A 24,511-nucleotide genomic window follows, 5' to 3' on the forward strand; every position below is an offset into this window, starting at 1 on the left:
TTTCTGTGAACATCTCCTCAGTAATCTTGTTGTGTTCTGCGTGCGGACAGTCCCGAAACGTGTGGCCCTGTCCTAAGCACAGGTTACAGATGACCGGGCCTGTGCACTCGTCCTTTACATGCCCCAACTGTCCACATAATGAGCACTTGGTGCGAGAGCAGCTGTGGGCGAAGTGTCTGCCCCCACATCTATGGCACAGGCGCGGCTGCCCAGGGTAATAACATATCCCTCTCTCAGAGCCCAGGTAGAAGGAGTGCGGCAGATGGCTGGTCACCCCGTTGTGTTGGACCAGCTGAACTCTGACAGTGTAGCCCCCATTCCATATACCCTCCTCATCATAGATTTTTGCTGGCCGGCTTTCTACTGTACACTGTCTGTTCAGCCAGAGCTCCAGATCTGCCAGTGCGACCACCTCTGACTGGAAGAGGACAGTGGCCGTGACCACCTGGGGCCTAGACAGCTGGATCACTCTGAGGTGCTCCCAAATCTTGTTCTCTTTAGTATCATTATAAATGCTCCAGAATAAATCCAGACTGTACTGAAGCTTAAAGCTGACATCATAATTCCTGGTGGAAGGAATATGGATCAGAGCATACACCTCAGAAGCCTTAAACTTCATGAACTCTTTCAGAAGAACTTTCCCAATATGCAGTCTAGAGGGGATGTTCTCCTCTGGTCCTGTGTACCTGATTCTGACTGCGTTCCTCCTCTGAGGTGGGGGGTTCGCCGGCCTGGTGACATTAGAGAACAGTCTCCTGTACTGAGGTTCTTCAGCAGATGGATCAGTACTCGGCTGCTCCTCAGCTGCAGATAGTCCTGCCTGCACTGTGGAGAGCTGAGGGTCCTGTACAATGTCTGTAACCTCTGCTGCACGCTGTGCAGTTGGTTCAATATGGGGTACATTGTCACTCGCAGCACTGAGCGGGGTCTCACTGACCATATCAGCACATAAAGAGTTTTCTTGCTGAATCACAGGACTGACACTAGAATTCAATTCATCAGTGCTACAAACAAAGTCCACTGTGCTTAACTCCTTGCTGTCTGGCACACTTTGTTCTGCAGCATTTGCAGAGGTTGATGGCTCAGACCCCAAACATGGTTCACACAAGAGCTGTGATCCTCCAGTCTCTGCACCCCCATATATTATAGGGTTCCTCTGCTTCACAACATTACAACCAGTCTCATATTCAATTTCTTTTTTTCTAAGAATTTCTCTCCTTTTCACAACTTGGGCTCTAGATTCTTTCTTTTTGTCACTTGCCCAGTTTTGTATTTTAGATATTATACTTTTATCTTCCTCCAGACTCCCCTTCAGTACAGCCAGCTCACGTGTGCAACCATCCAGACACTCACACTTCATCAGCTTTGTTTTAGGATCAGACTCTTTGCTAATTTCATCTCTTAATCTGTGGATCTTCATTTCAAGTTTAAATACATTTTTCCTGGTCACATTTATGTTTAAGTCAGAAACATTGCTGCATTCAGAAGACTCACCAGCCACCATTTCCAAACTCTCCTCTCCATGCTGCAGGCCAAACTCCAAGCTCTGGGCTTTCCCAGGATCATCAGCCCAGCTTCCCTCTCCTCCACCTGGGTCAGAAGCCATGCCCCCTCCCTGCAGGGAGCTCAGCACCACACGTCTATCCTCTCCTATGGACAAGAATATAACTAATATAATACTGCTCCTATGTACAAGAATATAACTACTATAATACTGCCTCCTATGTACAAGAATATAACTACTATAATACTGCTCCTATGTACAAGAATATAACTACTATAATACTGCCTCCTATGTACAAGAATATAACTACTATAATACTGCTCCTATGTACAAGAATATAACTAATATAATACTGCTCCTATGTACAAGAATATAACTACTATAATACTGCTCCTATGTACAAGAATATAACTACTATAATACTGCCTCCTATGTACAAGAATATAACTACTATAATACTGCTCCTATGTACAAGAATATAACTACTATAATTCTGCCTCCTATATACAAGAATATAACTACTATAATACTGCTCCTATGTACAGGAATATAACTACTATAATACTGCTCCTATGTACAAGAATATAACTACTATAATACTGCCTCATATGTACAAGGATATAACTACTATAATACTGCCCCCTAAGTGCATGTAGCGGTCAGCGCCTGGTTAGTGTCGGGGCTGTCTGTATGTGACGTGACTGTAGGTTGTCCTCTGGAGTGAGACCTCCTTCAGGAGATCTGTGCCCAATCCTCACCTGCTCCGTTGATCCCGGGAACACCTTTCGCCATCTTTCTTCCAGATCCACCGTTCTTCAGCAGCAGTTTAACCAAGTTGGTAAAGTGGAGCACGGCTCGGTGGCGCTGCCAGCCATCATGCGCTCTGGGGCAGGTGGGCCTGAGAACTTCCAGGTGGGCTCCATGCCTCAGGCGCAGCAGCAGGTGACCAGCGGACAGATGCACTGGGGACACATGCCACCACTGGTAAGGATTGGGGTGACTTCTGACAGTGGCGCCCCCCGGGTATGGGTCTCGGGGTCGTCTGTTTCTGTACACCTTTGTGACTCTCGCTCCTCTGACTCTTCACAGACCTCTGCCCAGCAAGCTCTGACTGGCACCATCAACTCCAGCATGCAGGCGGTGAACGCCGCCCAGGCCACCCTGGATGACTTTGATACTCTGCCACCTCTGGGTCAGGATGCTGTGAGTATGAAGGAGATCCGGGTTCTGCTCCCTGATTGTAGTCGGCTGGTAGTCCAGTAATCCGATAATCCGGCTGTTGTCCCCAGACAGGACTGCAAGGCCCTGAGCAGAGTAGTGCGCAGTGATAAGGTGCTGAGGGGGAACAGCTCGTGCACCGCGCCCGGGTACCAATTGTTTGTCAAATCTTTCTGCAGGGGTAAAAAGTGTGAACATAATTAACCAAATTACTGCCCATTCGCTTCATAGTCACCCAGCAATTATCCATAGGAAGTGAGTGGTTCTCCTTGTGTGACTTTCTGCATCTCCCTCCAGCTGTAGTGCAGAGCTGTATGAGGGCGCTTCATCGAGGGCTGGGGTCTTCTGCTGGGGTCTCCGCTCCTCCAGCTGCAGTGCAGAGCTCAGTATGAGGACGCTTCATCGAGGGCTGGGGTCTCCGCTCCTCCAGCTGTAGTGCAGAGCTCAGTATGAGGGCGCTTCATCGAGGGCTGGGGTCTTCTGCTGGGGTCTCCGCTCCTCCAGCTGCAGTGCAGAGCTCAGTATGAGGGCGCTTCATCGAGGGCTGGGGTCTTCTGTTGGGGTCTCCGCTCCTCCAGCTGTAGTGCAGAGATCAGTATGAGGACGCTTCATCGAGGGCTGGGGTCTCCGCTTCTCCAGCTGTAGTGCAGAGCTCAGTATGAGGGCGCTTCATCGAGGGCTGGGGTCTCCGCTCCTCCAGCTGTAGTGCAGAGCTCAGTATGAGGACACTTCATCGAGGGCTGGGGTCTCCGCTCCTCCAGCTGTAGTGCAGAGCTTAGTATGAAGACGCTTCATCGAGGGCTGGGGTCTCCGCTCCTCCAGCTGTAGTGCAGAGCTCAGTATGAGGACGCTTCATCGAGGGCTGGGGTCTCCGCTCCTCCAGCTGTAGTGCAGAGCTCAGTATGAGGACGCTTCATCGAGGGCTGGGCTCTCCGCTCCTCCAGCTGTAGTGCAGAGCTCAGTATGAGGACGCTTCATCGAGGGCTGGGGTCTCCGCTCCTCCAGCTGTAGTGCAGAGCTCAGTATGAGGACGCTTCATCGAGGGCTGGGGTCTCCGCTCCTCCAGCTGTAGTGCAGAGATCAGTATGAGGGCTCTTCATCGAGGGCTGGGGTCTCCGCTCCTCCAGCTGTAGTGCAGAGATCAGTATGAGGGCGCTTCATCGAGGGCTGGGGTCTCCGCTCCTCCAGCTGTAGTGCAGAGCTCAGTATGAGGGCTCTTCATCGAGGGCTGGGGTCTCCGCTCCTCCAGCTGTAGTGCAGAGATCAGTATGAGGACGCTTCATCGAGGGCTGGGGTCTCCGCTCCTCCAGCTGTAGTGCAGAGCTCAGTATGAGGACGCTTCATCGAGGGCTGGGGTCTCCGCTCCTCCAGCTGTAGTGCAGAGATCAGTATGAGGGCGCTTCATCGAGGGCTGGGGTCTCCGCTCCTCCAGCTGTAGTGCAGAGCTCAGTATGAGGACGCTTCATCGAGGGCTGGGGTCTCCGCTCCTCCAGCTGTAGTGCAGAGCTCAGTATGAGGACGCTTCATCGAGGGCTGGGGTCTCCGCTCCTCCAGCTGTAGTGCAGAGCTCAGTATGAGGACGCTTCATCGAGGGCTGGGGTCTCCGCTCCTCCAGCTGTAGTGCAGAGCTCAGTATGAGGGCGCTTCATCGAGGGCTGGGGTCTCCGCTCCTCCAGCTGTAGTGCAGAGCTCAGTATGAGGGCTCTTCATCGAGGGCTGGGGTCTCCGCTCCTCCAGCTGTAGTGCAGAGATCAGTATGAGGGCTCTTCATCGAGGGCTGGGGTCTCCGCTCCTCCAGCTGTAGTGCAGAGCTCAGTATGAGGGCGCTTCATCGAGGGCTGGGGTCTCCGCTCCTCCAGCTGTAGTGCAGAGCTCAGTATGAGGGCTCTTCATCGAAGGCTGGGGTCTTCTGCTGGGGTCTCCGCTCCTCTAGCTGTAGTGCAGAGATCAGTATGAGGACGCTTCATCGAGGGCTGGGGTCTCCGCTCCTCCAGCTGTAGTGCAGAGCTCAGTATGAGGACGCTTCATCGAGGGCTGGGGTCTCCGCTCCTCCAGCTGTAGTGCAGAGCTCAGTATGAGGATGCTTCATCGAGGGCTGGGGTCTCCGCTCCTCCAGCTGTAGTGCAGAGCTCAGTATGAGGGCTCTTCATCGAGGGCTGGGGTCTCCGCTCCTCCAGCTGTAGTGCAGAGATCAGTATGAGGGCTCTTCATCGAGTGCTGGGGTCTCCGCTCCTCCAGCTGTAGTGCAGAGCTTAGTATGAAGACGCTTCATCGAGGGCTGGGGTCTCCGCTCCTCCAGCTGTAGTGCAGAGCTCAGTATGAGGACGCTTCATCGAGGGCTGGGCTCTCCGCTCCTCCAGCTGTAGTGCAGAGCTCAGTATGAGGACGCTTCATCGAGGGCTGGGGTCTCCGCTCCTCCAGCTGTAGTGCAGAGCTCAGTATGAGGGCTCTTCATCGAGGGCTGGGCTCTCCGCTCCTCCAGCTGTAGTGCAGAGATCAGTATGAGGGCGCTTCATCGAGGGCTGGGGTCTCCGCTCCTCCAGCTGTAGTGCAGAGCTCAGTATGAGGGCTCTTCATCGAGGGCTGGGGTCTCCGCTCCTCCAGCTGTAGTGCAGAGATCAGTATGAGGACGCTTCATCGAGGGCTGGGGTCTCCGCTCCTCCAGCTGTAGTGCAGAGCTCAGTATGAGGGCTCTTCATCGAGGGCTGGGGTCTCCGCTCCTCCAGCTGTAGTGCAGAGATCAGTATGAGGACGCTTCATCGAGGGCTGGGGTCTCCGCTCCTCCAGCTGTAGTGCAGAGCTCAGTATGAGGACGCTTCATCGAGGGCTGGGGTCTCCGCTCCTCCAGCTGTAGTGCAGAGCTCAGTATGAGGATGCTTCATCGAGGGCTGGGGTCTCCGCTCCTCCAGCTGTAGTGCAGAGCTCAGTATGAGGGCTCTTCATCGAGGGCTGGGGTCTCCGCTCCTCCAGCTGTAGTGCAGAGATCAGTATGAGGGCTCTTCATCGAGTGCTGGGGTCTCCGCTCCTCCAGCTGTAGTGCAGAGCTTAGTATGAAGACGCTTCATCGAGGGCTGGGGTCTCCGCTCCTCCAGCTGTAGTGCAGAGCTCAGTATGAGGACGCTTCATCGAGGGCTGGGCTCTCCGCTCCTCCAGCTGTAGTGCAGAGCTCAGTATGAGGACGCTTCATCGAGGGCTGGGGTCTCCGCTCCTCCAGCTGTAGTGCAGAGCTCAGTATGAGGGCTCTTCATCGAGGGCTGGGGTCTCCGCTCCTCCAGCTGTAGTGCAGAGATCAGTATGAGGGCGCTTCATCGAGGGCTGGGGTCTCCGCTCCTCCAGCTGTAGTGCAGAGCTTAGTATGAAGACGCTTCATCGAGGGCTGGGGTCTCCGCTCCTCCAGCTGTAGTGCAGAGATCAGTATGAGGGCTCTTCATCGAGGGCTGGGGTCTCCGCTCCTCCAGCTGTAGTGCAGAGATCAGTATGAGGGCGCTTCATCAAGGGCTGGGGTCTCCGCTCCTCCAGCTGTAGTGTAGAGCTCAGTATGAGGGCTCTTCATCGAGGGCTGGGGTCTCCGCTCCTCCAGCTGTAGTGCAGAGCTCAGTATGAGGACGCTTCATCGAGGGCTGGGGTCTTCTGCTGGGGTCTCCGCTCCTCCAGCTGTAGTGCAGAGCTCAGTATGAGGGCTCTTCATCGAGGGCTGGGGTCTCCGCTTCTCCAGCTGTAGTGCAGAGCTCAGTATGAGGGCGCTTCATCGAGGGCTGGGGTCTCCGCTCCTCCAGCTGTAGTGCAGAGCTGTATGAGGGCGCTTCATCGAGGGCTGGGGTCTCCGCTCCTCCAGCTGTAGTGCAGAGATCAGTATGAGGACTCTTGATCGAGGACTGGGGTCTCCGCTCCTCCAGCTGTAGTGCAGAGATCAGTATGAGGGCGCTTCATCGAGGGCTGGGGTCTCCGCTCCTCCAACTGTAGTGTAGAGCTTAGTATGAGGGCTCTTCATCGAGGGCTGGGGTCTCCGCTCCTCCAGCTGTAGTGCAAAGCTCAGTATGAGGGCTCTTCATCGAGGGCTGGGGTCTCCGCTCCTCCAGCTGTAGTGCAGAGATCAGTATGAGGGCTCTAAATCGAGGGCTGGGGTCTCCGCTCCTCCAGCTGTAGTGTAGAGCTCAGTATGAGGGCTCTTCATCGAGGGCTGGGGTCTCCTGCTGGGGTCTCCGCTCCTCCAGCTGTAGTGCAGAGCTCAGTATGAGGGCTCTTCATCGAGGGCTGGGGTCTCCGCTCCTCCAGCTGTAGTGCAGAGCTCAGTATGAGGGCTCTTCATCGAGGGCTGGGGTCTCCGCTCCTCCAGCTGTAGTGCAGAGATCAGTATGAGGGCGCTTCATCGAGGGCTGGGGTCTCCGCTCCTCCAGCTGTAGTGCAGAGCTCAGTATGAGGGCTCTTCATCGAGGGCTGGGGTCTCCGCTCCTCCAGCTGTAGTGCAGAGCTCAGTATGAGGGCTCTTCATCAAGGGCTGGGGTCTCCGCTCCTCCAGCTGTAGTGCAGAGCTCAGTATGCGGACGCTTCATCGAGGGCTGGGGTCTCCGCTCCTCCAGCTGTAGTGCAGAGCTCAGTATGAGGGCTCTTCATCGAGGGCTGGGGTCTCCGCTCCTCCAGCTGTAGTGCAGAGATCAGTATGAGGACGCTTCATCGAGGGCTGGGGTCTCCGCTCCTCCAGCTGTAGTGCAGAGCTGTATGAGGGCGCTTCATCGAGGGCTGGGGTCTCCGCTCCTCCAGCTGTAGTGCAGAGCTCAGTATGAGGGCGCTTCATCGAGGGCTGGGGTCTCCGCTCCTCCAGCTGTAGTGCAGAGCTCAGTATGAGGGCTCTTCATCGAGGGCTGGGGTCTCCGCTCCTCCAGCTGTAGTGCAGAGCTCAGTATGAGGGCTCTTCATCGAGGGCTGGGGTCTCCGCTCCTCTAGCTGTAGTGCAGAGATCAGTATGAGGGCTCTTCATCGGGGGCTGGGGTCTCCGCTCCTCCAGCTGTAGTGCAGAGCTCAGTATGAGGACGCTTCATCGAGGGCTGGGGTCTCCGCTCCTCCAGCTGTAGTGCAGAGATCAGTATGAGGACGCTTCATCGAGGGCTGGGGTCTCCGCTCCTCCAGCTGTAGTGCAGAGCTCAGTATGAGGACGCTTCATCGAGGGCTGGGGTCTCTGCTTCTCCAGCTGTAGTGCAGAGCTCAGTATGCGGACGCTTCATCGAGGGCTGGGGTCTCCGCTCCTCCAGCTGTAGTGCAGAGCTCAGTATGAGGGCTCTTCATCGAGGGCTGGGGTCTCCGCTCCTCCAGCTGTAGTGCAGAGATCAGTATGAGGGCTCTTCATCGAGGGCTGGGGTCTCCGCTCCTCCAGCTGTAGTGCAGAGCTCAGTATGAGGGCTCTTCATCGAGGGCTGGGGTCTCCGCTCCTCCAGCTGTAGTGCAGAGATCAGTATGAGGACGCTTCATCGAGGGCTGGGGTCTCCGCTCCTCCAGCTGTAGTGCAGAGCTCAGTATGAGGATGCTTCATCGAGGTGCTGGGGTCTCCGCTCCTCCAGCTGTAGTGGAGAGCTCAGTATGAGGATGCTTCATCGAGGGCTGGGGTCTCCGCTCCTCCAGCTGTAGTGCAGAGCTCAGTATGAGGATGCTTCATCGAGTGCTGGGGTCTCCGCTCCTCCAGCTGTAGTGCAGAGATCAGTATGAGGGCTCTTCATCGAGGGCTGGGGTCTCCGCTCCTCCAGCTGTAGTGCAGAGATCAGTATGAGGGCTCTTCATCGAGGGCTGGGGTCTCCGCTCCTCTAGCTGTAGTGCAGAGATCAGTATGAGGGCTCTTCATCGGGGGCTGGGGTCTCCGCTCCTCCAGCTGTAGTGCAGAGCTCAGTATGAGGACGCTTCATCGAGGGCTGGGGTCTCCGCTCCTCCAGCTGTAGTGCAGAGATCAGTATGAGGGCTCTTCATCGAGGGCTGGGGTCTCCGCTCCTCCAGCTGTAGTGCAGAGATCAGTATGAGGGCTCTTCATCGAGGGCTGGGGTCTCCGCTCCTCCAGCTGTAGTGCAGAGCTCAGTATGAGGACGCTTCATCGAGGGCTGGGGTCTCCGCTCCTCCAGCTGTAGTGCAGAGCTCAGTATGAGGGCTCTTCATCGAGGGCTGGGGTCTCCGCTCCTCCAGCTGTAGTGCAGAGCTCAGTATGAGGGCTCTTCATCGAGGGCTGGGGTCTCCGCTCCTCCAGCTGTAGAGCAGAGCTCAGTATGAGGACGCTTCATCGAGGGCTGGGGTCTCCGCTCCTCCAGCTGTAGTGCAGAGCTCAGTATGAGGGTGCTTCATCGAGGGCTGGGGTCTCCGCTCCTCCAGCTGTAGTGCAGAGCTCAGTATGAGGATGCTTCATCGAGGGCTGGGGTCTCCGCTCCTCCAGCTGTAGTGCAGAGATCAGTATGAGGACACTTCATCGAGGGCTGGGGTCTCCGCTTCTCCAGCTGTAGTGCAGAGCTCAGTATGAGGATGCTTCATCGAGGGCTGGGGTCTCCGCTCCTCCAGCTGTAGTGCAGAGCTCAGTATGAAGACGCTTCATCGAGGGCTGGGGTCTCCGCTCCTCCAGCTGTAGTGCAGAGATCAGTATGAGGACGCTTCATCGAGGGCTGGGGTCTCCGCTCCTCCAGCTGTAGTGCAGAGATCAGTATGAGGACGCTTCATCGAGGGCTGGGGTCTCCGCTCCTCCAGCTGTAGTGCAGAGCTCAGTATGAGGACGCTTCATCGAGGGCTGGGGTCTCCGCTCCTCCAGCTGTAGTGCAGAGCTGTATGAGGACGCTTCATCGAGGGCTGGGGTCTCCGCTTCTCCAGCTGTAGTGCAGAGCTGTATGAGGACGCTTCATCGAGGGCTGGGCTCTCCGCTCCTCCAGCTGTAGTGCAGAGATCAGTATGAGGGCGCTTCATCGAGGGCTGGGGTCTCCTGCTGGGGTCTCCGCTCCTCCAGCTGTAGTGCAGAGATTAGTATGAGGGCGCTTCATCGAGGGCTGGGGTCTCCGCTCCTCCAGCTGTAGTGCAGAGATTAGTATGAGGGCTCTTCATCGAGGGCTGGGGTCTCCGCTCCTCCAGCTGTAGTGCAGACCTGTATGAGGGCGCTTCATCGAGGGCTGGGGTCTCCTGCTGGGGTCTCCGCTCCTCCAGCTGTAGTGCAGGGCTGTATGAGGGCTCTTCATCGAGGGCTGGGGTCTCCGCTCCTCCAGCTGTAGTGCAGAGCTCAGTATGAGGACGCTTCATCGAGGGCTGGGGTCTTCTGCTGGGGTCTCCGCTCCTCCAGCTGTAGTGCAGAGCTGTATGAGGGTGCTTCATCGAGGGCTGGGTTCTCCGCTCCTCCAGCTGTAGTGCAGAGATCAGTATGAGGACGCTTCATCGAGGGCTGGGGTCTCCGCTCCTCTAGCTGTAGTGCAGAGCTCAGTATGAGGACGCTTCATCGAGGGCTGGGGTCTCCGCTCCTCTAGCTGTAGTGCAGAGATCAGTATGAGGGCGCTTCATCGAGGGCTGGGGTCTCCGCTCCTCCAGCTGTAGTGCAGAGCTCAGTATGAGGGCTCTTCATCGAGGGCTGGGGTCTCCTGCTGGGGTCTCCGCTCCTCCAGCTGTAGTGCAGAGCTCAGTATGAGGGCTCTTCATCGAAGGCTGGGGTCTTCTGCTGGGGTCTCCGCTCCTCTAGCTGTAGTGCAGAGATCAGTATGAGGGCTCTTCATCGAGGGCTGGGGTCTCCGCTCCTCCAGCTGTAGTGCAGAGCTCAGTATGAGGGCTCTTCATCGAGGGCTGGGGTCTCCGCTCCTCCAGCTGTAGTGCAGAGCTGTATGAGGACGCTTCATCGAGGGCTGGGGTCTCCGCTCCTCCAGCTGTAGTGTAGAGATCAGTATGAGGGCTCTTCATCGAGTGCTGGGGTCTCCGCTCCTCCAGCTGTAGTGCAGAGATCAGTATGAGGGCTCTTCATCGAGGGCTGGGGTCTCCGCTCCTCCAGCTGTAGTGCAGAGATCAGTATGAGGACACTTCATCGAGGGCTGGGGTCTCCGCTCCTCCAGCTGTAGTGCAGAGCTCAGTATGAGGATGCTTCATCGAGGGCTGGGGTCTCCGCTCCTCCAGCTGTAGTGCAGAGCTGTATGAGGACGCTTCATCGAGGGCTGGGGTCTCCGCTCCTCCAGCTGTAGTGCAGAGCTCAGTATGAGGACGCTTCATCGAGGGCTGGGGTCTCCGCTCCTCCAGCTGTAGTGCAGAGATCAGTATGAGGACACTTCATCGAGGGCTGGGGTCTCCGCTCCTCCAGCTGTAGTGCAGAGCTCAGTATGAGGATGCTTCATCGAGGGCTGGGGTCTCCGCTCCTCCAGCTGTAGTGCAGAGCTCAGTATGAGGATGCTTCATCGAGGGCTGGGGTCTCCTGCTGGGGTCTCCGCTCCTCCAGCTGTAGTGCAGAGCTGTATGAGGATGCTTCATCAAGGGCTGGGGTCTCCGCTTCTCCAGCTGTAGTGCAGAGCTCAGTATGAGGGCTCTTCATCGAAGGCTGGGGTCTTCTGCTGGGGTCTCCGCTCCTCCTGCTGTAGTGCAGAGATCAGTATGAGGACGCTTCATCAAGGGCTGGGGTCTCTGCTTCTCCAGCTGTAGTGCAGAGATCAGTATGAGGGCTCTTCATCGAGGGCTGGGGTCTCCGCTCCTCCAGCTGTAGTGCAGAGATCAGTATGAGGGCTCTTCATCGAGGGCTGGGGTCTCCGCTCCTCCAGCTGTAGTGCAGAGCTGTATGAGGACGCTTCATCGAGGGCTGGGGTCTCCGCTCCTCCAGCTGTAGTGCAGAGCTGTATGAGGACGCTTCATCGAGGACTGGGGTCTCCGCTCCTCCAGCTGTAGTGCAGAGCTCAGTATGAGGACGCTTCATCAAGGGCTGGGGTCTCCGCTCCTCTAGCTGTAGTGCAGAGCTCAGTATGAAGACGCTTCATCGAGGGCTGGGGTCTCCTGCTGGGGTCTCCGCTCCTCCAGCTGTAGTGCAGAGCTCAGTATGAGGGCTCTTCATCGATGGCTGGGGTCTCCGCTCCTCCAGCTGTAGTGCAGAGCTCAGTATGAGGGCTCTTCATCGAAGGCTGGGGTCTTCTGCTGGGGTCTCCGCTCCTCTAGCTGTAGTGCAGAGATCAGTATGAGGATGCTTCATCGAGGGCTGGGGTCTCCGCTCCTCCAGCTGTAGTGCAGAGCTCAGTATGAGGACGCTTCATCGAGGGCTGGGTTCTCCGCTCCTCCAGCTGTAGTGCAGAGCTCAGTATGAGGGCTCTTCGAGGGCTGGGGTCTCCTGCTAGGGTCTCCTGCTGGGGTCTCCGCTCCTCCAGCTGTAGTGCAGAGCTCAGTATGAGGGCTCTTCGAGGGCTGGGGTCTCCGCTCCTCTAGCTGTAGTGCAGAGCTCAGTATGAGGGCGCTTCATCGAGGGCTGGGGTCTCCGCTCCTCCAGCTGTAGTGCAGAGCTCAGTATGAGGGCTCTTCATCGAGGGCTGGGGTCTCCGCTCCTCCAGCTGTAGTGCAGAGCTGTATGAGGACGCTTCATCGAGGGCTGGGGTCTCCACTCCTCCAGCTGTAGTGCAGAGATCAGTATGAGGACGCTTCATCGAGGGCTGGGGTCTCCGCTCCTCCGGCTGTAGTGCAGAGATTAGTATGTGGGCTCTTCGAGGGCTGGGGTCTCCTGCGGGATCTCCGCTTTCTAATACAAGGTGACCCATTAGTTTACACCTGGACATTCTCCTAAAGCAGAGTTGTAGGGAGTCCAGTATGTGGTCAGTGAGACAGCTAATGAATGGGGCACATGGCGCTGGACCCCTGGGGATCACCACGATTTGGAGGGTGACAGGAATGCCCTTTTAAGTCGTAGTTGCCAAAACTTCATTTTATTACATCAAGATGTCTTCTCTGGCACAATCTTCAGCTTTGAATGTTCCTGTTCAGTCTTCTCCTTAGAAGACTGTAGAGGAGAGTGTGTTATCTTACAAGACACAGTATACACTGGTCGCTCAAGGGTGTGACCACCACCAAACCCAACCGAACTAAAAAGAACACGTCAGGCCAAGCATCTACCGCTATATAACGTCTCATCTCACACATGTGGCCCGGAGCCGGATGCCCACGCCCGCAATCGTTCACAAGCTCCCCAGTCCACCGATGTTCCCCATTAGAAACCTTATCTCATTCAAAGCTACAATTTGGGTGAAAACACAATTTAAAAGATTTTTGCACAATTGTCGGTGGAGAGGCGCTGAATGTGAATACCTCGTGACGTCACGTCCTGAGTGCTTCACCTCATCTATGAGGACACGTCACGTCCTGAGTGCTTCACCTCATCTATGAGGACACGTCACGTCCAGAGCGCTGCCCCTTATGTATGAGGACACGTCACGTCCAGAGCGCTGCCCCTTATCTATGAGGACACGTCACGTCCTGAGTGCTTCACCTCATCTATGAGGACACGTCACGTCCAGAGCACTGCCCCTTATCTATGAGGACAAGTCACGTCCTGAGTGCTTCACCTTATCTATGAGGACACGTCCAGAGCGCTGCCCCTTATCTATGAGGACACGTCCAGAGCGCTGCCCCTTATCTATGAGGACACGTCCAGAGCGCTGCCCCTTATCTATGAGGACATGTCACGTCCAGAGTCCTGCCCCTTATCTATGAGGACACGTCCAGAGCGCTGCCCCTTATCTATGAGGACACGTCCAGAGCGCTGCCCCTTATCTATGAGGACATGTCACGTCCAGACTGCTGCCCCTTATCTATGAGGACACGTCACGTCCAGAGCGCTGCCCCTTATCTATGAGGACATGTCACGTCCAGACTGCTGCCCCTTATCTATGAGGACACGTCACGTCCTGAGTCCTGCCCCTTATCTATGAGGACACGTCACGTCCTGAGTCCTGCCCCTTATCTATGAGGACACGTCACGTCCTGAGTCCTGCCCATTATTTATGAGGACACATCCAGACTGCTGCCCCTTATCTATGAGGACACGTCACGTCCTGAGTGCTGCCCCTTATCTATGAGGACACGTCACGTCCAGAGCACTGCACCTTATCTATGTGGTCACGTCCAGAGTGCTGCCCCTTATCGGAGTATCTCCAGAGCGCTGCCCCTTATCTATGAGGACACGTTACGTCCAGAGCGCTGCCCCTTATCTATGAGGACATGTCACGTCCAGAGTGCTGCTTCTTATCTGAGGACACGTCACGTCCAGAGCGCTGCACCTTATATACAGTCTTGTGAAAAAATTAGGACACCCTTTGAAAGCATGTGGTTTTTTGTAACATTTTTAATAAATGGTTATTTCATCTCCGTTTCAACAATACAGAGAGATTAAAGTAATCCGACTAAACAAAGAAAACTAAAGAAAAGTCTTTTCAAGATCTTCTGTAAATGTCATTCTACAAAAATGCCTATTCTAACTGAGGAAAAAGATAGGACACCCTTGCCCCTAATAGCGAGTGTTACCTCCTTTGGCTGAAATAACTGCAGTGAGACGGTTCTTGTAGCCATCTACCAGTCTTCGACATCGGTCTGAGGAAATTTTACCCCACTCCTCAATGCAGAACTTTTTCAGCTGTGAGATGTTTGAGGGGTTTCTTGCACGTACAGCCCTTTTCAAGTCACCCCACAGCATCTCAATGGGATTCAAATCTGGACTTTGACTTGGCCATTCCAGGACTCTCCATTTCTTCTTTTTCAGCCAATCTTTGGTTGATTTACTAGTATGTTTTGGGTCATTGTCATGTTGCATGGTCCAGTTCCGCTTCAGCTTTAATTTTCTAACTGATGGTCTCACATGTTCTTCAAGCACCTTCTGATACACAGTAGAATTCATCGTGGATTCTATGATGGTGAGCTGACCAGGTCCTGCTGCAGCAAAGAAGCCCCAAACCATGACACTTCCACCTCCATGCTTCACAGTTGGTATGAGGTTCTTTTCTTGGAATGCTGTGTTTGGTTTACGCCAAACATGTCCTCTGCTGTTGTGTCCAAATAATTCAATTTTGGACTCATCTGTCCAAAGAACATTATTCCAGAAGTCCTGGTCTTTGTCAACTTTATCGCTGGCAAATGTCAGTCTGGCCTCGATGTTTCTCTTGGAAAGCAAAGGTTTCCTCCTTGCACACCTCCCATGCAAGTTAAACTTGTACAGTCTCTTTCTGATTGTAGAGGCATGTACTTCTACATCAACAGTAGCCAGAGCCTGCTGTAGTTCTCGAGATGACACTTTAGGGTTTTTGGATACCTCTTTTAGCATCTTGCGGTCTGCTCTTGGGGTGAACTTGCTGGGGCGACCAGTCCTGGGCATGTTGGCAGTTGTTTTGAAAGCCCTCCACTTGTAGACTATCTTCCGGACAGTGGAATGGCTGATTTCAAAATCTTTTGAGATCTTTTTAAATCCCTTCCCAGACTCATAGGCTGCTACAATCTTTTTTCTGAAGTCCTCTGACAGCTCTTTTGCTCTCACCATGGTGCTCACTCTCACTTCAACAGTCAGGAGCACACCAAACTAAATGTCTGAGGTTTAAATAGGGCAAGCCTCATTCAACATGCAGAGTAACGATCTACTAATTATGTGCACCTGGTGTGATATACCTGTGTGAGATCTGAGCCAATTTAAGAGGGAATACATGTGAGGGTGTCCTATCTTTTTCCTCAGTTAGAATAGGCATTTTTGTAGAATGACATTTACAGAAGATCTTGAAAAGACTTTTCTTCAGTTTTCTTTGTTTAGTCGGATTACTTTAATCTCTCTGTATTGTTGAAACGGAGATGAAATAACCATTTATTAAAAATGTTACAAAAAACCACATGCTTTCAAAGGGTGTCCTAATTTTTTCACATGACTGTATGTGGTCACGTCCAGAGTGCTGCCCCTTATCGGAGTATCTCCAGAGCGCTGCCCCTTATCTATGAGGACACGTTACGTCCAGAGCGCTGCCCCTTATCTATGAGGACATGTCGCGTCCAGAGTGCTGCTTCTTATCTGAGGACACGTCACGTCCAGAGCGCTGCACCTTATATATGCGGACACGTCACGTCCAGAGCGCTGCACCTTATATATGCGGACACGTCACGTCCAGAGCGCTGCCCCTTATATATGCGGACACGTCACGTCCAGAGCGCTGCACCTTATATATGAGGACACGTCACGTCCAGAGCGCTGCCCCTTATCTATGAGGACACGTTACGTCCAGAGCGCTGCCCCTTATCTATGAGGACATGTCAAGTCCAGAGCGCTGCCCCTTATATATGAGGACACGTCACGTCCAGAGCGCTGCACCTTATATATGAGGACACGTCACGTCCAGAGCGCTGCCCCTTATCTATGAGGACACGTTACGTCCAGAGCGCTGCCCCTTATCTATGAGGACATGTCGCGTCCAGAGTGCTGCTTCTTATCTGAGGACACGTCACGTCCAGAGCGCTGCACCTTATATATGCGGACACGTCACGTCCAGAGCGCTGCACCTTATATATGAGGACAAGTCACGTCCAGAGCGCTGCACCTTATATATGAGGACACGTCACGTCCAGAGCGCTGCCCCTTATCTAGGAGTATGTCTGTCCAGAGCGCTGCCCCTTATCTAGGAGTATGTCTGTCCAGAGCGCTGCCCCTTATCTAGGAGTATGTCTGTCCAGAGCGCTGCCCCTTATCTAGGAGTATGTCTGTCCAGAGCGCTGCCCCTTATCTAGGAGTATGTCTGTCCAGAGCGCTGCCCCTTATCTAGGAGTATGTCTGTCCAGAGCGCTGCCCCTTATCTAGGAGTATGTCTGTCCAGAGCGCTGCCCCTTATCTAGGAGTATGTCTGTCCAGAGCGCTGCCCCTTATCTAGGAGTATGTCTGTCCAGAGCGCTGCCCCTTATCTAGGAGTATGTCTGTCCAGAGCGCTGCCCCTTATCGAGGAGTATGTCTGTCCAGAGCGCTGCCCCTTATCGAGGAGTATGTCTGTCCAGAGCGCTGCCCCTTATCGAGGAGTATGTCTGTCCAGAGCGCTGCCCCTTATCGAGGAGTATGTCTGTCCAGAGCGCTGCCCCTTATCGAGGAGTATGTCTGTCCAGAGCGCTGCCCCTTATCGAGGAGTATGTCTGTCCAGAGCGCTGCCCCTTATCGAGGAGTATGTCTGTCCAGAGCGCTGCCCCTTATCGAGGAGTATGTCTGTCCAGAGCGCTGCCCCTTATCGAGGAGTATGTCCAGAGCGCTGCCCCTTATCGAGGAGTATGTCCAGAGCGCTGCCCCTTATCGAGGAGTATGTCCAGAGCGCTGCCCCTTATCGAGGAGTATGTCCAGAGCGCTGCCCCTTATCGAGGAGTATGTCCAGAGCGCTGCCCCTTATCGAGGAGTATGTCCAGAGCGCTGCCCCTTATCGAGGAGTATGTCCAGAGCGCTGCCCCTTATCGAGGAGTATGTCCAGAGCGCTGCCCCTTATCGAGGAGTATGTCCAGAGCGCTGCCCCTTATCGAGGAGTATGTCCAGAGCGCTGCCCCTTATCGAGGAGTATGTCCAGAGCGCTGCCCCTTATCGAGGAGTATGTCCAGAGCGCTGCCCCTTATCGAGGAGTATGTCCAGAGCGCTGCCCCTTATCGAGGAGTATGTCCAGAGCGCTGCCCCTTATCGAGGAGTATGTCCAGAGCGCTGCCCCTTATCGAGGAGTATGTCCAGAGCGCTGCCCCTTATCGAGGAGTATGTCCAGAGCGCTGCCCCTTATCGAGGAGTATGTCTAGAGCGCTGCCCCTTATCGAGGAGTATGTCCAGAGTGCTGCCCCTTATCGAGGAGTATGTCCAGAGCGCTGCCCCTTATCTATAGTTAATAAAATACCTTTATTTTTAAGGTTTATTTATCTAGAACCCGGATCAGCAACCTCCGGCACTCCAGCTCTTCTGAGACTACAACTCCCCAAATCCTCCTTTCACTTCTAGAGAAGTTACAAGAACAGCTGAGCAAGTGTGCATACTGAGAGTTGTAGTTTCACAGCAGCTCGAGTGCCGAAGGTTGCTGACTCCTGATCTAGAACCTGCAGAAGTCTGGAGCACGGTCTGTACAGGATGATGTATGTATGAGGACAGCTGGATTTTAACCTGGTTTCTGATCTCCGTAGGCAGCCAAGGCCTGGCGAAAAAACAAGATGGATGAATCCAAGCATGAAATCCATTCACAGGTGGACGCCATCACTGCTGGGACTGCATCTGTAGTGAACCTGACCGCAGGTGAGGAGTCCGGGATGGGGGTAGACTGGCTTCAGCTATTTAGAGCATGCTTAGCCCAGCTCTGTACTTGGCCATCTCTACCATACAGAATGAATCGAGCAGCAGGGAGCATGCTCGACCTGCCGCTCCATCAGGTCAGAGGAATGGGACCCCCATTCTCTGAGTTGCAGTGGACCCCTAGCGATCAGTTGTTTATCCTCTATCTTGTGGATAGGGGATAACTTTTAAACTTGGCACAACCCCTAAATTGGAGAAAACTGTAGTCTTCTGGTAGTCCCAGAAGACAGTGTAGTTGTGTGGACCTGAGTATAATCGAGAGGATTGAAGAAATCTGTGTTTGGGGAGAGTTTTCTAACACGTCTGCATTTCAGGTGATCCTGCCGACACAGATTACACAGCAGTGGGATGTGCCGTTACCACCATCTCCTCCAACCTCACTGAGATGTCCCGTGGTGTAAAGCTTCTGGCTGCTCTTATGGAAGATGAAGGTGGCAATGGTAGACAGCTTCTCCATGCCGCCAAGAACCTGGCAGGAGCGGTGTCTGAGCTTCTGAAGACTGCCCAGCCATCGAGCACTGAGGTGTGTTCAGTATCTGTCATGGACTCTGTATTCACTTTAAAGGTCGGGGGATGCGCCGTCATCACCTTTTATTAATGGTGCTGAAATGTATCCCACAAACATATCCCCCGCAGTATAAAAATTTTTATGTGACCTGCTGCGTGGTATTCACCATGGCTCTATGTCCACTGAGACGTTTTCGTGTGTTGCAAACATTAAGCCTCGGCGCAATGTGAACATAGGCAAAGTTGTATCTCCAACTAGCCTTTTTATGAGGACAATGTACATTTTACTGGATTCAATTCTTCTCTGACTTTAGCCAAGACAGGTCCTTCTTCAGGCTGCTGGAAATGTGGGCCAGACTAGTGGAGAACTGTTGCAGCAGATTGGCGAGTGTGACACGGATCCACGGTTCCAGGTAAGTGTCTCAGATCTTTCTACTAGCTACTTTATCTCAGTTTAGTTGTTTGCATACTCAAAAATATCACTTAGGATTTGCCCACTATGGTCTCCCGAGATCTTCCTGTCTAACTATTTCTGTTTTTATTCCGGTGTCTCCTCCTCTTCCTGTAGATGTATATTACCCCAGTGTCGTCTCCTCTTCCTGTAGATGTATATTACCCCGGTGTCTCCTCCTCTTCCCTCTTCCTGTAGATGTATATTACCCCGGTGTCTCCTCCTCTTCCTGTAGATGTATATTACCCCGGTGTCTCCTCCTCTTCCCTCTTCCTGTAGATGTATATTACCCCGGTGTCTCCTCCTCTTCCTGTAGATGTATATTACCCCGGTGTCTCCTCCTCTTCCCTCTTCCTGTAGATGTATATTACCCCGGTGTCTCCTCCTCTTCCTGTAGATGTATATTACCCCGGTGTCTCCTCCTCTTCCCTCTTCCTGTAGATTTATATTATCCCGGTGTCTCCTCCTCTTCCTGTAGATGTATATTACCCCGGTGTCTCCTCCTCTTCCTGTAGATGTATATTACCCCGGTGTCTCCTCCTCTTCCTGTAGATGTATATTACCCCGGTGTCTCCTCCTCTTCCTGTAGATGTATATTACCCCGGTGTCTCCTCCTCTTCCTGTAGATGTATATTACCCCGGTGTCTCCTCCTCTTCCTGTAGATGTATATTATCCGGTGTCTCCTCCTCTTCCCTCTTCCTGTAGATGTATATTATTTCGGTGTCTCCTCCTCTTCCTGTAGATTTATATTATCCCGGTGTCTCCTCCTCTTCCTGTAGATGTATATTATCCCGGTGTCTCCTCCTCTTCCTGTAGATGTATACTGCTCAAAAAAATAAAGGGAACACAAAAATAACACATCCTAGATCTGAATTACTTAAATATTCTTCTGAAATACATTGTTCTTTACATAGTTGAATGTGCTGACAAAATCACACAAAAATAAAAAACTGGAAATCAAATTTTTTAACCCATGGAGGTCTGGATTTGGAGTCACACTCAAAATTAAAGTGAAAAAACACACTACAGGCTGATCCAACTTTGATGTAATGTCCTTAAAACAAGTCAAAATGAGGCTCAGTAGTGTGTGTGGCCTCCACGTGCCTGTATGACCTCCCTACAACGCCTGTGCATGCTCCTGATGAGGTGGCGGATGGTCTCCTGAGGGATCTCCTCCCAGACCTGGACTAAAGCATCTGCCAACTCCAGGACAGTCTGTGGTGCAACGTGACGTTGGTGGCTAGAGCGAGACCTGATGTCCCAGATGTGATCAATTGGATTCAGGTCTGGGGAACGAGCGGGCCAGTCCATAGCATCAATGCCTTCATCTTGCAGGAACTGCTGACACACTCCAGCCACATGAGGTCTAGCATTGTCTTGCATTAGGAGGAACCCAAGGCCAACCGCACCAGCATATGGTCTCACAAGGGGTCTGAGGATCTCATCTCGGTACCTAATGGCAGTCAGGCTACCTCTGGCGAGCACATGGAGGGCTGTGCGGCCCTCCAAAGAAATGCCACCCCACACCATTACTGACCCAATGCCAAACCGGTCATGCTGGAGGATGTTGCAGGCAGCAGAACGTTCTCCACGGCGTCTCCAGACTCTGTCACGTCTGTCACATGTGCTCAGTGTGAACCTGCTTTCATCTGTGAAGAGCACAGGGCGCCAGTGGCGAATTTGCCAATCTTGGTGTTCTCTGGCAAATGCCAAACGTCCTGCACGGTGTTGGGCTGTAAGCACAACCCCCACCTGTGGACGTCGGGCCCTCATATCACCCTCATTGAGTCTGTTTCTGACCGTTTGAGCAGACACATGCACATTTGTGGCCTGCTGGAGGTCATTTTGCAGGGCTCTGGCAGTGCTCCTCCTGTTCCTCCTTGCACAAAGGCGGAGGTAGCGGTCCTGCTGCTGGGTTGTTACCCTCCTACGGCCTCCTCCACGTCTCCTGATGTACTGGCCTGTCTCCTGGTAGCGCCTCCATGCTCTGGACACTATGCTGACAGACACAGCAAACCTTCTTGCCACAGCTCGCATTGATGTGCCATCCTGGATAAGCTGCACTACCTGAGCCACTTGTGTGGGTTGTAGACTCCGTCTCATGCTACCACTAGAGTGAAAGCACCGCCAGCATTCAAAAGTGACCAAAACATCAGCCAGGAAGCATAGGAACTGAGAAGTGGTCTGCGGTCACCACCTGCAGAACCACTCCTTTATTGGGGGTGTCTTGCTAATTGCCTATAATTTCCTCCTGTTGTCTATCCCATTTGCACAACAGCATGTGAAATTGATTGTCACTCATTGTTGCTTCACAGAAGTGTGATTGACTTGGAGTTACATTGTGTTGTTTAAGTGTTCCCTTTATTTTTTTGAGCAGTGTATATTACCCCGTTGTCTTCTCTTCTTCCTGTAGATGTATATTACCCCGGTGTCTCCTCCTCTTCCTGTAGATATATATTTTCCCCGTGTCTCCTCCTCTTCCTGTAGATGTATATTACCCTGGTGTCTCCTCCTCTTCCTGTAGATGTATATTACCCCGGTGTCTCCTCCTCTTCCTGTAGATATATATTTTCCCCGTGTCTCCTCCTCTTCCTGTAGATGTATATTATTCCTGTGTCTCCTCCTCTTCCTGTAAATGTATATTATTCCTGGGTCTCCTCCTCTTCCCTCTTCCTGTAGATGTATATTACCCTGTTGTCTTCTCTTCTTCCTGTAGATATATATTACCCCGGTGTCTCCTCCTCTTCCTGTAGATGTATATTATTTCGGTGTCTCCTCCTCTTCCTGTAGATGTATATTACCCCGGTGTCTCCTCCTCTTCCTGTAGATGTATATTACCCCGGTGTCTCCTCCTCTTCCTGTAGATGTATATTACCCCGGTGTCTCCTCCTCTTCCTGTAGATGTATATTACCCCGGTGTCTCCTCCTCTTCCTGTAGATGTATATTACCCCGGTGTCTCCTCCTCTTCCTGTAGATGTATATTACCCCGGTGTCTCCTCCTCTTCCTGTAGATGTATATTACCCCGGTGTCTCCTCCTCTTCCTGTAGATGTATATTACCCCGGTGTCTCCTCCTCTTCCTGTAGATGTATATTACCCCGGTGTCTCCTCCTCTTCCTGTAGATGTATATTACCCCGGTGTCTCCTCCTCTTCCTGTACATGTATATTACCCCGGTGTCTCCTCCTCTTCCTGTACATGTATATTACCCCGGTGTCTTCTCTTCTTCCTGTAGATGTACAGTACAGACCAAAAGTTTGGACACACCTTCTCATTCAAAGAGTTTTTTCTTTATTTTCATGACTATGAAGGCATCAAAACTATGAATTAACACATGTGGAATTATATACATAACAAACAAGTGTGAAACAACTGAAAATATGTCATATTCTAGGTTCTTCAAAGTAGCCACCTTTTGCTTTGATTACTGCTTTGCACACTCTTGGCATTCTCTTGATGAGCTTCAAGATGTAGTCCCCTGAAATGGTCTTCCAACAGTCTTGAAGGAGTTTTCAGAGATGCTTAGCACTTGTTGGCCCTTTTGCCTTCACTCTGCGGTCCAGCTCACCCCAAACCATCTCGATTGGGTTCCGGTCCGGTGACTGTGGAGGCCAGGTCATCTGGCGCAGCACCCCATCACTCTCCTTCATGGTCAAATAGCCCTTACTTTCAAAGTTTTCCCAATTTTTCGGCTGACTGACTGACCTTCATTTCTTAAAGTAATGATGGCCACTCGTTTTTCGTTACTTAGCTGCTTTTTTCTTGCCTTAATACAAATTCTAACAGTCTATTCAGTAGGACTATCAGCTGTGTATCCACCTGACTTCTCCTCAACGCCACTGATGGTCCCAACCCCATTTATAAGGCAAGAAATCCCACTTATTAAACCTGACAGGGCACACCTGTGAAGTGAAAACCATTTCATGGGACTACCTCTTGACGCTCATCAACAGAATGCCAAGAGTGTGCAAAGCAGTAATCAAAGCAAAAGGTGGCTACTTTGAAGAACCTAGAATATGACATATTTTCAGTTGTTTCACACTTGTTTGTTATGTATATAATTCCACATGTGTTAATTCATAGTTTTGATGCCTTCATAGTCATGAAAATAAAGAAAACTCTTTGAATGAGAAGGTGTGTCCAAACTTTTGGTCTGTACGGTATATTATCCCGGTGTCCCCTCTTCTTCCTGTAGATGTATATTATACCGGTGTCTCCTCCTCTTCCTGTAGATGTATATTACCCCGGTGTCTCCTCCTCTTCCTGTAGATGTATATTATTCCTGTGTCTCCTCCTCTTCCCTCTTCCTGTAGATGTATATTATTCCGGTGTCTCCTCCTCTTCCTGTAGATGTATATTATCCCGGTGTCTCCTCCTCTTCCTGTAGATGTATATTACCCCGTTGTCTTCTCTTCTTCCTGTAGATATATATTACCCCGGTGTCTCCTCCTCTTCCTGTAGATATATATTACCCCGGTGTCTCCTCCTCTTCCTGTAGATGTATATTATACCGGTGTCTCCTCCTCTTCCTGTAGATGTACAGTACAGACCAAAAGTTTGGACACACCTTCTCATTCAAAGAGTTTTCTTTATTTTCATGACTATGAAGGCATCAAAACTATGAATTAACACATGTGGAATTATATACATAACAAACAAGTGTGAAACAACTGAAAATATGTCATATTCTAGGTTCTTCAAAGTAGCCACCTTTTGCTTTGATTACTGCTTTGCACACTCTTGGCATTCTCTTGATGAGCTTCAAGAGGTAGTCCCCTGATGTGGTCTTCACTTCACAGGTGTGCCCTGTCAGGTTTAATAAGTGGGATTTCTTGCCTTATAAATGGGGTTGGGACCATCAGTTGCGTTGAGGAGAAGTCAGGTGGATACACAGCTGATAGTCCTACTGAATAGACTGTTAGCTGCTTTTTCTTGCCATAATACAAATTCTAAGTAAAGAAAAACGAGTGGCCATCATTACTTTAAGAAATGAAGGTCAGTCAGTCAGCCGAAAAATTGGGAAAACTTTGAAAGTAAGGGCTATTTGACCATGAAGGAGAGTGATGGGGTGCTGCGCCAGATGACCTGGCCTCCACAGTCACCGGACCTGAACCCAATCGAGATGGTTTGGGGTGAGCTGGACCGCAGAGTGAAGGCAAAAGGGCCAACAAGTGCTAAGCATCTCTGGGAACTCCTTCAAGACTGTTGGAAGACCATTTCAGGGGACTACCTCTTGAAGCTCATCAAGAGAATGCCAAGAGTGTGCAAAGCAGTAATCAAAGCAAAAGGTGGCTACTTTGAAGAACCTAGAATATGACATATTTTCAGTTGTTTCTCACTTGTTTGTTATGTATATAATTCCACATGTGTTAATTCATAGTTTTGATGCCTTCATAGTCATGAAAATAAAGAAAACTCTTTGAATGAGAAGGTGTGTCCAAACTTTTGGTCTGTACTGTATATTACCCCGGTGTCTCCTCCTCTTCCTGTAGATGTATATTATCCCGGTGTCTCCTCCTCTTCCTGTAGATGTATATTTTCCCGGTGTCTT

General features: G+C 52.2%; 1 protein-coding gene across 5 annotated transcripts in view; it reads left to right on the forward strand.

Moving 5' to 3' along the window:
* The window catches only part of TLN1 (talin 1), a 131,044-nt gene that overhangs the window by 42,341 nt on the left and 64,192 nt on the right, over nt 1-24,511 (forward strand). For all 5 annotated transcript variants that reach the window (XM_040420671.1, XM_040420675.1, XM_040420674.1 and 2 more), the window contains exons 13-17: nt 2,308-2,488; nt 2,594-2,707; nt 17,837-17,945; nt 18,317-18,525; nt 18,824-18,922. In XM_040420671.1, the coding sequence (XP_040276605.1) occupies nt 2,308-2,488; nt 2,594-2,707; nt 17,837-17,945; nt 18,317-18,525; nt 18,824-18,922 (712 nt within the window). The remainder of the gene's footprint in view (nt 1-2,307; nt 2,489-2,593; nt 2,708-17,836; nt 17,946-18,316; nt 18,526-18,823; nt 18,923-24,511) is intronic.

The sequence above is a fragment of the Bufo bufo genome, chromosome 2, assembly GCF_905171765.1.
Source record: "Bufo bufo chromosome 2, aBufBuf1.1, whole genome shotgun sequence".
Classification (NCBI taxonomy): Eukaryota; Metazoa; Chordata; class Amphibia; order Anura; family Bufonidae; genus Bufo; species Bufo bufo.